Below are 13,532 nucleotides of genomic sequence, written 5' to 3'. Positions count from 1 at the left end.
CTGGAAAATCTAAAAATGGGCAAAGAGGTGGAGCTGAGATGGGGACTATGAAGGTGGGGGTGGATGATTGACACCCATACAACTCCAAGCTGCCTGTAGCTAAGAGCTAACTGAGCGAACCCGGAGCTAACAGTAGCTAACCAGCTAACTGAGGTAGGCGGGCTAAAGCTATGGCGTGCTGTTAGCCGGCTAAAAACCTCGGTTGTGCTGCGTTCTCCCTTCTTTCTTCAGATATTTGATACATGTCAATCAAAAGGACATGCCCATAATTATATATATATATATATATATGTGTGTGTGTGTGTGTGTGTGTATATATGCATGCATGTTCTTTATAATAACTTTTACTCTTTTAATCCCAACTTGGAAATTAAGCTAGATTCATTTCTATGTTTACTCAAGTAGTAGGCTGCCATGACTTGAACCTAGGTAAGGCATCCTCTCTAAATACAGTGTGTGCAGAATTATTAGGCAAATGAGTATTTTGATCACATCATCCTCTTTATGCATGTTGTTCTACTCCAACCGGTAAAGGCTTGAAAGCCTACTACCAATTAAGCATATCAGGTGATGTGCATCTCTGTAATGAGAAGGGGTGTGGTCTAATGACATCAACACCCTATAACAGGTGTGCATAATTATTAGGCAACTTCCATTCCTTTGGCAAAATGGGTCAGAAGAGAGATTTGACGGACTCTGAAAAGTCAAAAATAGTGAGATGTCTTGCAGAGGGATGCAGCACTCTTAAAATTGCCGAGCTTTTGAGGCGTGATCACCGAACAATCAAGCGTTTCATTCAAAATAGTCAACAGGGTCGCAAGAAGCGTGTTGAAAAAACAAGGCGCAAAATAACTGCCTATGAACTGAGGAAAATCAAGCGTGAAGCTGCCAAGATGCCATTGGCCACCAGTTTTGCCATATTTCAGAGCTGCAACATCACTGGAGTGCCAAGAAGCACAAGGTGTGCAATACTCAGGGACATGGCCAAGGTAAGGAAGGCTGAAAAACGACCACCACTGAACAAGACACACAAGATAAAACGTCAAGACTGGGCCAAGAAGTATCATAAGACTGATTTTTCTAAGGTTTTATGGACTGATGAAATGAGAGTGAGTCTTGATGGGCCAGATGGATGGGCCCGTGGCTGGATCAGTACAGGGCAGAGAGCTCCACTCCGACTCAGACGCCAGCAAGGTGGAGGTGGGATACTGGTATGGGCTGGTATCATCAAAGATGAGCTTGTGGGACCTTTTCGGGTTGAGGATGGAGTCAAGCTCAACTCCCAGTCCTACTGCCAGTTTCTGGAAGACACCTTCTTCAAGCAGTGGTACAGGAAGAAGTCAGCATTGTTCAAGAAAAACATGATTTTCATGCAGGACAATGCTCCATCACACGCATCCAAGTACTCCACTGCGTGGCTGGCCAGAAAAGGTCTGAAAGAAGAAAAAATAATGACATGGCCTCCTTGTTCACCTGATCTTAACCCCATAGAGAACCTGTGGTCCCTCATCAAATGTGAGATCTACAGGGAGGGAAAGCAGTACACCTCTCTGAACAGGGTCTGGGAGGCTGTGGTTGCTGCTGCACGCAATGTTGATCGTGAACAGATCAAGACACTGACAGACTCTATGGATGGCAGGCTTCTGAGTGTCCTCACAAAGAAAGGTGGTTATATTGGTCACTGATATGTTTTTGTTTTGTTTTTGAATGCCAGAAATGTATATTTGTAAATTTTGAGTTGTTATATTGGTTTCCCTGGTGAAAATAAATAAGTGAAATGGGTATATATTTGGTTTTTAAGTTGCCTAATAATTATGTACAGTAATAGTCACCTGCACACACAGATATCCTCCTAAGATACTAAAACTAAAAAAGCCCCACTCCAACTTCCAAAAATATTCAGCTTTGATATTTGAGTCTTTTGTGTTCATTGCGAACATAGTTGGTGTTCTATAATAAAATTAATCCTCAAAAATACAACTTGCCTAATAATTCTGCACAGCCTGTAGTAGACCACCACTCCCAGTACCCCATCACTAAACATATAAAAACTGTAACTTTGCACAAGGAAACAAAAATAAGTGTCTAACAGTTAATTTGATGCTCTTTCTTATTAAATATTACCACTGCAGTAACTTAACTAATGAATTTGTGTGACAGACCTTTGCCTCATCTCAGTTTGTTCTTCAGTCGGCAGGAAGGACCCCGGAAAAACCGCAGGGGTTTGGGTAAAACCAGTCCGGCTGGAGCCCTTCCAACAAAGACATGCCCATGTTGTCTTATTTCTATAAAATGTCAGCAGCGCGTCTGGGGACCACCTGATATGTGCTAACCTTCATCACCACCGTCTCCTGAGTGCAGGTAGCTGCCTGTGGCGCTCTGAGCATTGTTGTGTTCAAATGCCGCATGAATACATCTTCAGCGTGGAAGTGATGAGGTACCTGCTCCTAATCACACTCCGTGAATAATGACTCTTCCTGTGGGGTTTGTTTTTACTTTTTTCTCATCTCCACGTCGTTGTTAAACATTTTCATTAAACTGAGATATTTTACTTTGTTCTGAAGAGGCTCGGAAAGTGTTGGAGAAAATTAGTCCTCATTATAAACCCCGGTAAGCCCTCTGTAACTCATCGCCCACTCCGGACTATTTCTAGGTGATGCAGAGTGAGCGTTTTGAGTGACGGGCTTTAATTAGAGGCACTCAGCAAAAGCTTATTCCTGCTATGAGGTTGAATTCTTGACAAACCCAAATGTTGGATTTCTGACAGGACTTACAGGAAAAGATCATCTGGAGATGGAGAAGTTTTTTCTTTTTAAATAAAAAATGCTTTAATTAGGCTGGCTATCTGTTGGAGAGCTGGTACCATTAAACAGACGGGAAATGAGCACAAATAAATGATTTGGAAGCTGCTCCCGAACAAGCAGCACTCAGATTAAAAAAATGAGCTCCTGAGGAGCCAACAGACGGCTCACAGCTGAAAGGAAGGAGCGTTTGTTGCAGTCAGTGGACGTTTGCAGCCAAAAACAACAGTGACATGTTGCTAATTAATTTTTATTGCATTTTCTTTCTGATTTCCCTAATTTTTTTTACAGTTTCACATTGTCAATTAAGATGAAAAATGGGGAAAAAGGGTTTTAATAAAGAGGGACATGACATATGTATGGTATGTACAAAAAAAGATATGAGGGGAAAACTCAGCAGGATTAGTATCTTCATGACCAAGTGCAGAGCAAGAGAGGCGGCCTGGAGGGTAAAGACTACCTCCAAAATCTGACTGACTCCCAGCTGCCACCCCAACACAATATAATTCTAACAAATATTTATTATAATCTAACATTTACCTGGGTAAATTTAAGTATAATTGAATGCAGCATATAGTCTCTTATTGCTCTACATCAACACCATCACGTTCTAGATCAAAACTGGCCCAACAGAGGGTCTATTTGGGCCCAACAGATGAATTTTGTAAACATGAAAATGTAATAATAGTTTGATAAAAGCAACTGTAATTTCTAATTTGTCCACACGAGGCCGCATGTTTATGTTTAAATGTAAAACATTTCTGACTTGATCTGTCTTTTCTATCTTTCTGATTTAATTGCAGTTTTGGTATGAGTTGAGTCAGCTCAGGTGGTCAGGATTACTACACACATGTGCAAATGTACATGTATGTATATTTTAAATTAATTCTAGATACAGAATACAGAATATTTTATTGTTCCAGATACCTGGAATTAAAAGTTAGCTAATATTGTAGATCCATTCTGATATACAATATTTTCATATGTGGAGTTTTAAAAAGTAATATGATTAATAAAAATAATTTAATACATGTTTATTTAAAAAAAAAAACTATACATACATTTATATATATATGAAGTTTTTCTTATATATGTATTAATAAAAAATTGACTTTCTGAAGCTCAAACTCAGCATCAGAATCCATATGATCTGCTTTAGTCCAGTTTGTACTGTACTACAGGAGCCTGAGGAGGACCAGAGCCAGAGAAAGAAGAAGAAAAGCACAAATGAATGACAACAGCGATGTCAGATATTTCTACAGAGGAGCCCAGTGCATCATGGGACGTCCCCCAGCAGCCTCGGCCTATAGCAGCAGGACTAAAGATTGGATCAGGGTCACCAAGCCAGATGATCTGAAGGTAGAGAAGGGGGTCTGATACCTGAAGCCAAACTGGAAGCCGGTTCCACAGAGAGGGTCTCCCATAAAGTAATATTTCTGTGGCTAAATATTACAATAAGCCAGAAAACCAACTTGTACAACTGGTTTCAAGTCAAGACAGCTGTAATATCCACTGAGCTGAGTCTGCAGATGAAAGTGAGAAAATAAAGCCGTGGTCATTAACTCACTCAGCTCCTGCAGTGTTTTACACCTGCTCGGAGAAGAACTGAAGTTCTTCTTCTCCCGTTTTTCTCTTCTTCTAACATGTTAAAAGCGCGTCCATATGCACTCTGAATCCACCAGCCTTAATTCTGAAACCGAAGTTAAAGTCTGCTAAATTTTCTGCATCCTGTCTTACTAGATGCGCCCTTGAACTGGAGCCGTGGCGACAGCGGTGCGCGCGCATAACGTCAGAATTGAAGAAGTTTGGTCAGGCTCGCGAGATCAAAGAGTATAATACCGGATATAAGGCGGCACGAGCTACAAAATTAAACAGCAAGCTGCAGCGACAGGACAGTTTCCGGGGTGGGTCCAGAATAGGTTTATTGGGGGGGGGGGGGGTATTTTGCTATAAATATTTAACCCTCTGATGTAGGGCTGGGCAATATATCGAGATTTTCAAATATATCGAGACTTTATCAGACGCAACATAGAAGGAAGGAACATCGTTTATATCGAGATAGCTTGTTTTGAGTTAAAAGCATCTTTTCTTTTACATTTTGCACAGCTGTATTTTTTTGTTATCATCATTGAAAATTATTTTTAATTTATTTTGTTTTAGGAACATTTAATTTAATATAAAGGTACTTTAATTTAATTTTAAATTAGAACTGTCTTTTTGGTTACTTGACAAAAAAAAACCAAAAAAAACAATGTATATCGAGATATATATCGTATATCGTGATTCAGGTAAAATATCGAGATATAAGATTTTGTTCATATCGCCCAGCCCTACTCTGATGCAATAATATTTATAAAATATTTTCACATAAGGTGTTATACTTCTACAGATGTGTGCAGTGATGCTTTTTATTTAATTTGTATTTATAAGCTAACTTTATTTATAAAGTACTTTAAATACTGAGCAAAGTGCTGAAAAGGATGTAAAATAAATCTGGCACTATAACATAATAAAACAAATTAAAATCTAAAATAGGACTAAATAAGACTAAATAAATACAAGAGAAAAATAAATTCACCTAATTAAAAACAACTCCCAAGTTGGGCCAGAAACCAATGTACAGTGGTGGGTTTTCAGCAAAGATGTATATATTTTATTAATTATTATTGTATTTATTAAGGTTCTATAAAATATCTATATAAAATAATATATTATATTTATACAATATTACAATATGTCTGTACTTAAAACACAGCTGTATCATTTTCTTTTCACTTAAAAAAGAAAATGATGTGTGTATGTGTGTATGTATATATATATATATATATATATATATATATATATATATATATATATATATATATATACAGTCATCACTAGGTGGTTTTATGACTTTGACATCCTCCTCAGAAAATATAAAAACTTGATTCTGATAAATTCTGCATTACTATCTAAAACAGGTTGTGTGGGTGTAGTAGAACATAAAAGTACTTTACATGCTGCATTTACTTGCACTTTGGACATCATGGGAGCTGTGCACCTCCAGACTATATAATGAACATATAATTTTAAGTTAGTAACTTTTCATTTTTACCCAAAATATGGTTTAACTGATTTGAATGAACGGAGTCACGGATAGTAAGGCAAAAGAAGTAAAAGGAAAAAAATGGAAAACGAATCTATAAATGAACGATTTTCGGGTCATTATTGTGAATTTTTCGACCGGATACGCCGCGTTGCGTCGTTGTCGCCTTCACGCAGGTTCCTGCAAACTCACACCGTTTCTCGGCGAACATGGCGGCAACTTGACCACGGTAGCGAGATGAAGACGGCGAGGGCTTGAAAAAGAAAAGAGGTCTGTTACAGGCTGCAGGCCCATCCGCCGACACAAAGGCAGACTCCTTCGCCATGGTGGAAGACGACGGCGCCCTTGTCCCTGCACGACCGAGGCCGGGGAAAACGTAAGCGCGTCGGTGAGTGTTTCTAAAAACGGAGTCGAAGCTACGCACAGTAGCGGAGCGGCGCGGCGCGGAGCTCTGGGCGGACGGGGAGGACAGCGGCTTCACCGGTCAGCCATGGAGAATGCGGCCCGTGGTCGCCAGCGTCTGATTTCCCATCCAGCCCACGCTCATTTTGATGGGAATTACCGCTAATAGCAGATTGAAGCCGGGACAACCCACTACCCGACACTTTAGGGGAGGAAATCGCGAAGCGCTCCCGACGTCAATGACTGTTGCGGCAGAGGAGCCCCCACGGTGGAGTCGGCCGGTTCCCAAAATATGACCAGGGGTGCTGGGACGTGTTGGCAGCAAGAAGATGACGACGGCTTCCAAATTTGGCTAGAGCCCTCTCGTGACAACCAAAAGCCATTCACCGACTCAGAGAGGGCGCAGAGATGGCGACTGTCCTTGGCATCCCTCCTGTTCTTAACCATCCTCCTCTCTGATCACCTGTGGTTCTGCGCCGAGGCCAAACTGGCCCGGACCCGGGACAAGTTCGCATCCACCCACCTCCTCTCACCCCAGACCCACTCAGCACACAGCAGCCTCAGAGGAAAACCACATGCTATTTTTATAGGAAACTCTACCAAACATTTGTGGCGGCTGGAAACTTGCCACCAGGATAGTTTATCGACCGACTGCTTTACTTTCGCAAACGCAGATGATTTGTGCACGGGCCTTTCCGACCAAGAGGGGACGCGGGCTGTAAATATGAGCGATTTGTACCTTTCCTTTTGTAACTCCTACTCTCTGCTGGATTTGTTTAACGGCTCGACAAGTCCGGACAATTTGAACTGCAGCCTCGACGTGCTCGCGGATGGCGACGCGACCAGATGCAGCGAGTGCGTCCAGGCGTACCAGCGCTACGACCAGCACGCCCAGGAGAAATACGAAGACTTTGAGCTCCTGACTCTGAAATATGAGCCGGGGGCATATTCAGTGAGGACGTGCATGGAGCAGTGCAAGGTAAGCTGCAGAGAGGAGAGGGAAGGGAGGGGGGAAACAGAAAAAAAGGAGGATGGGGAGGATTGGGAGGGAGAAGAGGGGGTGATGTGGTGGCCATCTGTTGATTTGGGCCCGGAAAGATGGCACTTTTGGTCCTCCTGCTTCTGTCGCCATGGAGATGGATGACAGATTCAAGAAGATTCCCGGCTTCAGGCCTCATGTTCATTCATCTCCTCATTGTGTTTAGGCCCCATGCTAATGTGCAGATGAATATGGAGGCAGAAAAGTGGCAGTAGTGAAAGCATTAAATACAGCATTGAATGAATAACTACTTAAATGTGTTATTAATTGTTAAAATAGGAAATAAACATGTTAAATATAAAGATTTGTCAATAGCTACTAAAAATAGTCATTAAATAATAATGGAAATGAATTCATTCAAATATATAATTACCTAATTATGTCAGTAGCTAATAAAAATTGGAAATAAATCCATTGATAATTTATTGCAATTATATCTTCTAATCTTGAAAATTTTGAAGTAGTTACCTGTAGTGCAGTCATCACTGCACCTGAGGCCACTTGTAGTTGAAAACATCTTTATGTCTGGAAGAATTTTGGCCACTGATTGCCACCATCCATTCACAACCGTGATTAGCATTTGAAGTTATGTCTATGCTCATCTTTACCACTAGATGTCCTAGATAAATTCTTAGCTGTCACTGCGGCTCAGATCACAACATCTGATTGGTTACCCTGCTCCATAAGTCACAATATATCATTCCTAAAAGATAAATAAATAAAAAATCATGTTTATCTGTATGTTTGATGGCTACACTTAATAGTTTCCATGATAAATAAAAATCATGAAAAAAAAGGAATGACATTTATGTGACTTTAGCACGGCCCACCAGGTTTGATGGGTGAGGCAGGTAGATATTTATTGCTACGTAAAGTTAAATACTTTATTTATTAGCAATGTATTTAATAATTTTCAATTATAATAAATAATAACACATTTAGTTAATTAGTCAATGTTGTGTTTATGTATTTCATTTGGGCACTTTTCATCCTCCATACGGGAGACCCTACTAGTTTTTTTCTTTTTTCCCCAGCATGTAACGCCATGCTTTTGTCTTTCTCCTCCTTTAAAACCCGCCTTCTTTACCTCATCTTACCTCACTAAAGCTGCTGGAATTGCCTCAGCTTTACATCTATAAAGAGGTTGATGGCTTTTGCAAACAACTCTAGTGTGTGTGTGTGTTGTGGCAGTCCGCCAGGTGTTCATCTTGGCTATTCTACTTCATATCGAGAGGGTTTCATTAAAGTCAAGAGGTGGTTTCCCTGCCTAATGTGCTGGAAGTCTTTTCCGCTCCGGCTTGTGTTTGCTCATTACCAGACCACACGTAGGCCTCGTTTCGGCTCGGCTAGGCCATGGCTCGCTGTTTGATCGCACTGTTTACCAGCTCGTGACAGACCACGGCGAGTAAAAAGAGTGGACTTTAATCCGGGAAAAGCGGGAGAAACGTGGGGCCTGAGCTGTGTTCAGCACCGCGGACAGCTCCAAACGCTACAGAAAGCAACAGGAGCTGTCCGCGGTGCTGAATGGCGCTCACCCGGCTCCATTCACAGAAGCCCTGGCCAATCCCAGATGGCCTCCATTGATGGCTTCAACGAGTGATAGAGACACAAGCACAGGTGAAAAAAATCTAACCAGGCCATCTGCCGGCTTTCATCATTTCACTGCATTTTTTGACTCTCAATGTAAGGTTATCCTAAATTTAGAGGATAAACCCCAAAAAGGAAACAGTTTTGATTGTGTGCACTCACTTTTTCTCTTGTTGAATCCCTTCATCCAAACAAAGGCAGCTCCAGCATTCACTGGGTTTGCATAAGACAAAAATAAGGCTATTTGAAACATTTTTATGTTTTGTGTCGTCAACTTTATTTAAATTGTTCATATACATCCATTTTTGCATTTTAGACCTGCATTGCATTCCCAAAAATATGGGAAGGGGCAATTTAAGGTTTTCAAATGTTATTTAAAGCTAATTATAGTAATTTTGATTTAGTACAAAAGCAGCATCACTGAAAGGAGGAGTCTGAGGAGCAGCAATGGAGAATCAACAATCTGGAGGAATATCATTGTTAACCTCTTGATCCACTGCTTCTGCTTTTTAATTGTATTTTATTTTATGCTGTTTTTTTGTAATTTCCCAAAAAGGGTTAGTGAAACTGTGTTTATTTTGTTTTTATATAATTGTAAATAAAATTAGACAGGAAAGGGTTAAAACGTGAGGAAGTCTGAGTTGACCACCCTGTGTTCTCTGATTCTGCATCAGGAACTGTTCTTCATTGAAACTAATAGAACCACATGGGCGAAGGTCTACTGTAAGAACCATTTATTAAACACTGCAAGTCACAAATACTACTGAAAGAAAAACAAGGCTCATGTTGTCTGTTCAGATGCTGTGTCAACTTCTTCGGACTCAGAGGCGTCTGGGATGGACACACACTGTGAAAACATGTAGTTTACTTGGTCTAATCAGACTTTTAGATGCAGTTTGTTCTGCACCAAAGACTAAAAACATCTCTTAAGGATGTAGAGATATTAGAGCAACATAAGGTACCCAAAATCCCACATGTTCTCCAGATATGTCCACCCGTGTTTTAAGAAGGAAATGCAAAAAATGTGCACACGTTACAAAGATATGACTTAGGATGAAGAGGGTTCTAGACTAGAGATTTTTATCAAAGAAATGGTCATGATTATTATCCATGAAGTTATTCTACAACACTATGAATGTGTAAAATCACACAAACACTCCTTATAGTTCTTTTAAAGTTTAATTTATTTATATATTTTAAAGCCAACATAAAATATAGCAACAAAGTAAAATAACCAAAAATCCTCTCTGCTCTGTAAGCAATAAATACGTCCTACATGTTAACTCTGGATTTCTATCAGAGAAAACAGATGGAAAAGGCTACAAAACCTCTACCTTTACTGGATTAAAATAAGTTTTAGAGTCAGCTGAAAACATGTGGAGAAACATTTTTAAACCTTTTGTTAGATCAGAAGATGAATTTTAGAAGTTGCTTTGAATAAAAAGCAGTCATGCTAAAATATAACAGGCTTGTCCATGGACAGCTGACCTTACCATCATATTTCAGCCACTGACAGTCTACCACTGATGTGAGATGAGGGGCCACTCTCTGGCTTGCTTTCCTGCATATAACCTCATGTTTTACCAGCCACCAGTCTGAGGCCTGTTCTTCAAACTCACCTCTTGGCATTTGTAGGGAAAACAATCATTTAGTCACACTGCTAATTTCTTTAAGTGACCGTTCTTCTTCACCTTCTTGATTACAGGTTTTCTTCCTCCTGGTGTAAGCTGTGACTCAAACGATAATGTGAAGTTAATGGCCACCTGCCTTGGAAATCCCCAGCAGTTAAAGTTGAGTGGTGACTCAGACAGATGTGTGTTTTCTCTCAGATTACAGCCTATGCTAAGGTGCAAGGTGTAAAACCATGAAAGAAAACGGAGCCCCATCTGATTGTCTTGTGCACGGGAAGCTCTGACATTTTGAGTGGGGTTATTCAACATGGAGAGCTGTGTTTTGTTGTGCAGGAGGATGTCTGGTGGTCTGCAGGTGGTGCTTTGATTCCTCTAGCCTGGGATTAAACATCACACAGCAGACACAACCAGTGTGCTGCTCCTCACAATGGGATCGACCATCATCTGGCTCTATAGAAACCTGCAGTTGAAGCATTTAAACCAGCTTCCTGATAGTAACATAGCCTTGAGGGTCTCATTATACCTATTAACATGAGGCATTACTTAGCTTGCAGAAGTCTAAAGTTGCCAAAAACACCAAAAATGTGCTTAAAATCACAAATAAACAAACTATATGGATTAATCTAGACTTTATTTACTGTATAATCATACTATTTAGTAAAAAAACATTGTAATTAGAGGCTTCCAGAGCTTGAAATAATGGCTTCAACTTGCCCATGATTTATGTGTCTATGTGGGGTGGCAGTGGCTTAGGTGGTAGAGTGGGTTGGCTAATAATTAAAGGGTTTGGTGGTTCGATTCCAACTCCCCCAGTCATCTGTCATTGTGTCTTTGGGCGAGACACTTCACCCTTCTTGGCATTGCTGGTGTATGAATGTGGATATGAATTTTTGGAGAGGCCGTAGGCCGTCAGTCTGCCCCAGGGCAGCTGTGGCTTCACAAGTAGCTTACCATCACCAGGTATGAGTGAGGAGTGAATGGACACCATGTAAAGCGCTTGGCTGCCTTGAAAAGCGCTATATGAATCTAATCCATTATTATTATTATTATTATTATTATTATGAACCAGCTGTTAGAAACCTAAAGCAAATTAACTTAGCTACCATGAAAGATTAAAAAATAGCCATTCTTTGCATTTAACTGGTTACGGATATAATTCGACACCAAAATATTCAGCAAACTTTCATTGTTAAAAGCTACTGCTCACCAGACTTAGAATCCTAGGCAGTTAAATGTAGATCCCACTACCTGGCTGGGAATTTTCTGTTGTTATTGTGGCCATTTATATAGCACCAGATGCTAACGCTAGCTTGGTGCTCAGCTACATGCTAAGAACAGAAAACAAACTTCAGAATGCTTATCCAGACGGGGTTTTTATTATGGCAGACGATTTTAATCATGTGAATCTGAAGGCTGTGCTTGTGCATGTGACTTGTGCCACCAGAGGAGAGAAAACACTGGATTGTGTGTACACTAACATCCCCAAAGCATACAGAGCCTTTCCCCTCCCGCACCTTGGACAGTTAGATCACCTGTCACTGTTTCTTGCCCCAGCCTATCGTCCTATAATCAGATGGCTCCTACCCACCATAAAAATAATAAGAACATGGCCGGAGGGGGCTTCTGCACAGCGACAGGATTGTTTTGTACACAGTGACTAGAGCCTGATTTGCCCCCAGGATATTGAGGAATACACATCAGCTGTCCACTTTTATATAAGGAGCTATGTTGATATCGTTACCATTGAGAGGCAGGTCCGTGTCTTCCCAAATAGATGACTAAAGAGGTCCAGTGCCTCCTCTGGGAACTTGATGCAGTCTACAAATCAGGGGACATGGAGCAGTACAGCCTGGTCAGACACAACCTCAAGAAAGGCATTAAAACGGCCAATGGAGCCTACAGACAGAGGATTGAGGGCCACTTTTGGACTGGAGACATGGTACGTGTATAGCAGGGCATCCAGTGCATAACAAACTTTGGGAGCAGCAGAGCCCCGCCTGCAGGTAACAACACATCCCTGGAAGAGGAGCTAAAAACTTCATTGCCAGATTTGAGAGATTATCAGATGACGTTTTACCACACAAACTGACCAAGGCTGAGTACACATTCACCCACAGACATACGAGGCTGAACGTGTCCTGAAATCAGTCAATGTTAAAAAAGCAGCAGGTCCTGATGGGATTCCAGGCAGGGTTTTCAGGGAATGCTCTCACCCGCTCGCAGAGGTTTTAACAGATATTTAACAGATATGCTATTGTCCTCGCCTGCCTTAAATCTGCTGCCATCATTCTAGTGCCAAAACAAGTGAATATCAGCTCTTTCTATGCCTACAGACTAGTAGCCCTAACCTCAATCATCTCGAAGTGCTTTGAGAGACTCATCCTGAGGCACCTGAAGACTACTCTCTCTCCCACCATGGACCAGCATCTGTATGCCTATAGGGCAAATAGTGTCACAGAGAATGCCTTAAACTCTGCTCTTCACATTGCTATGTCCCACCTGGAGCTGAAGCGGGCATATGTAAGGCTTTTATTTATGGGTTTTAGCTCTGTTTTAATACTGTTGTTCCCAACATATTAGTCAGGAAGCTACCTTGTGCCTTAATGAACATCTGAGTCTATGGATGAAAAACTTTCTGACAAACCACTCACAAACAATGAGACTTGGTCTCCACTTGAACCTCCCCTGTCCTGACAGTACAGGAGCACCTCAAGGATGTGTGCTCAGCCCTGCTCTGTACTCTCCACACCTGGGAAGTTTGCAGACTGATCAGCTGGTGTGAGGAAAACAACCTGTCCCTGAACATCAGGAAAATTAAGGAGCTCATCCTGGATTTCCGATAGAACAAGAACGAGCACCCACTGCTGAGGATGTGACACCAAGAGGTGGAGCAGGTGTCCAGCTTCAATTTCTTGGAAACTCACATCAGCAGAAACCTGAAAGGAGGCATCAGTACCACTGCTGCAGTGAAGAAGACCCACCAGAGA

At 41.2% G+C, this 13,532-nt stretch overlaps 1 protein-coding gene across 1 annotated transcript in view; it reads left to right on the top strand.

The window, feature by feature from the left end:
• Positions 1-6,037: 6,037 nt before the first annotated feature.
• The window catches only part of LOC121635217 (transmembrane protein FAM155A-like), a 41,068-nt gene continuing 33,573 nt past the window's right edge, over positions 6,038-13,532 (top strand). Inside the window, exon 1 of the mRNA XM_041978303.1 lies at positions 6,038-7,267. Coding sequence (XP_041834237.1) covers positions 6,581-7,267 — 687 coding nt within the window. The 5' untranslated portion in view covers positions 6,038-6,580. The remainder of the gene's footprint in view (positions 7,268-13,532) is intronic.

The sequence above is a fragment of the Melanotaenia boesemani genome, chromosome 24, assembly GCF_017639745.1.
Source record: "Melanotaenia boesemani isolate fMelBoe1 chromosome 24, fMelBoe1.pri, whole genome shotgun sequence".
Taxonomy (NCBI): domain Eukaryota; kingdom Metazoa; phylum Chordata; class Actinopteri; order Atheriniformes; family Melanotaeniidae; genus Melanotaenia; species Melanotaenia boesemani.
Note: the sequence above shows the minus strand (reverse complement) of the source record. Positions and strands in the feature narration are given on the sequence as shown.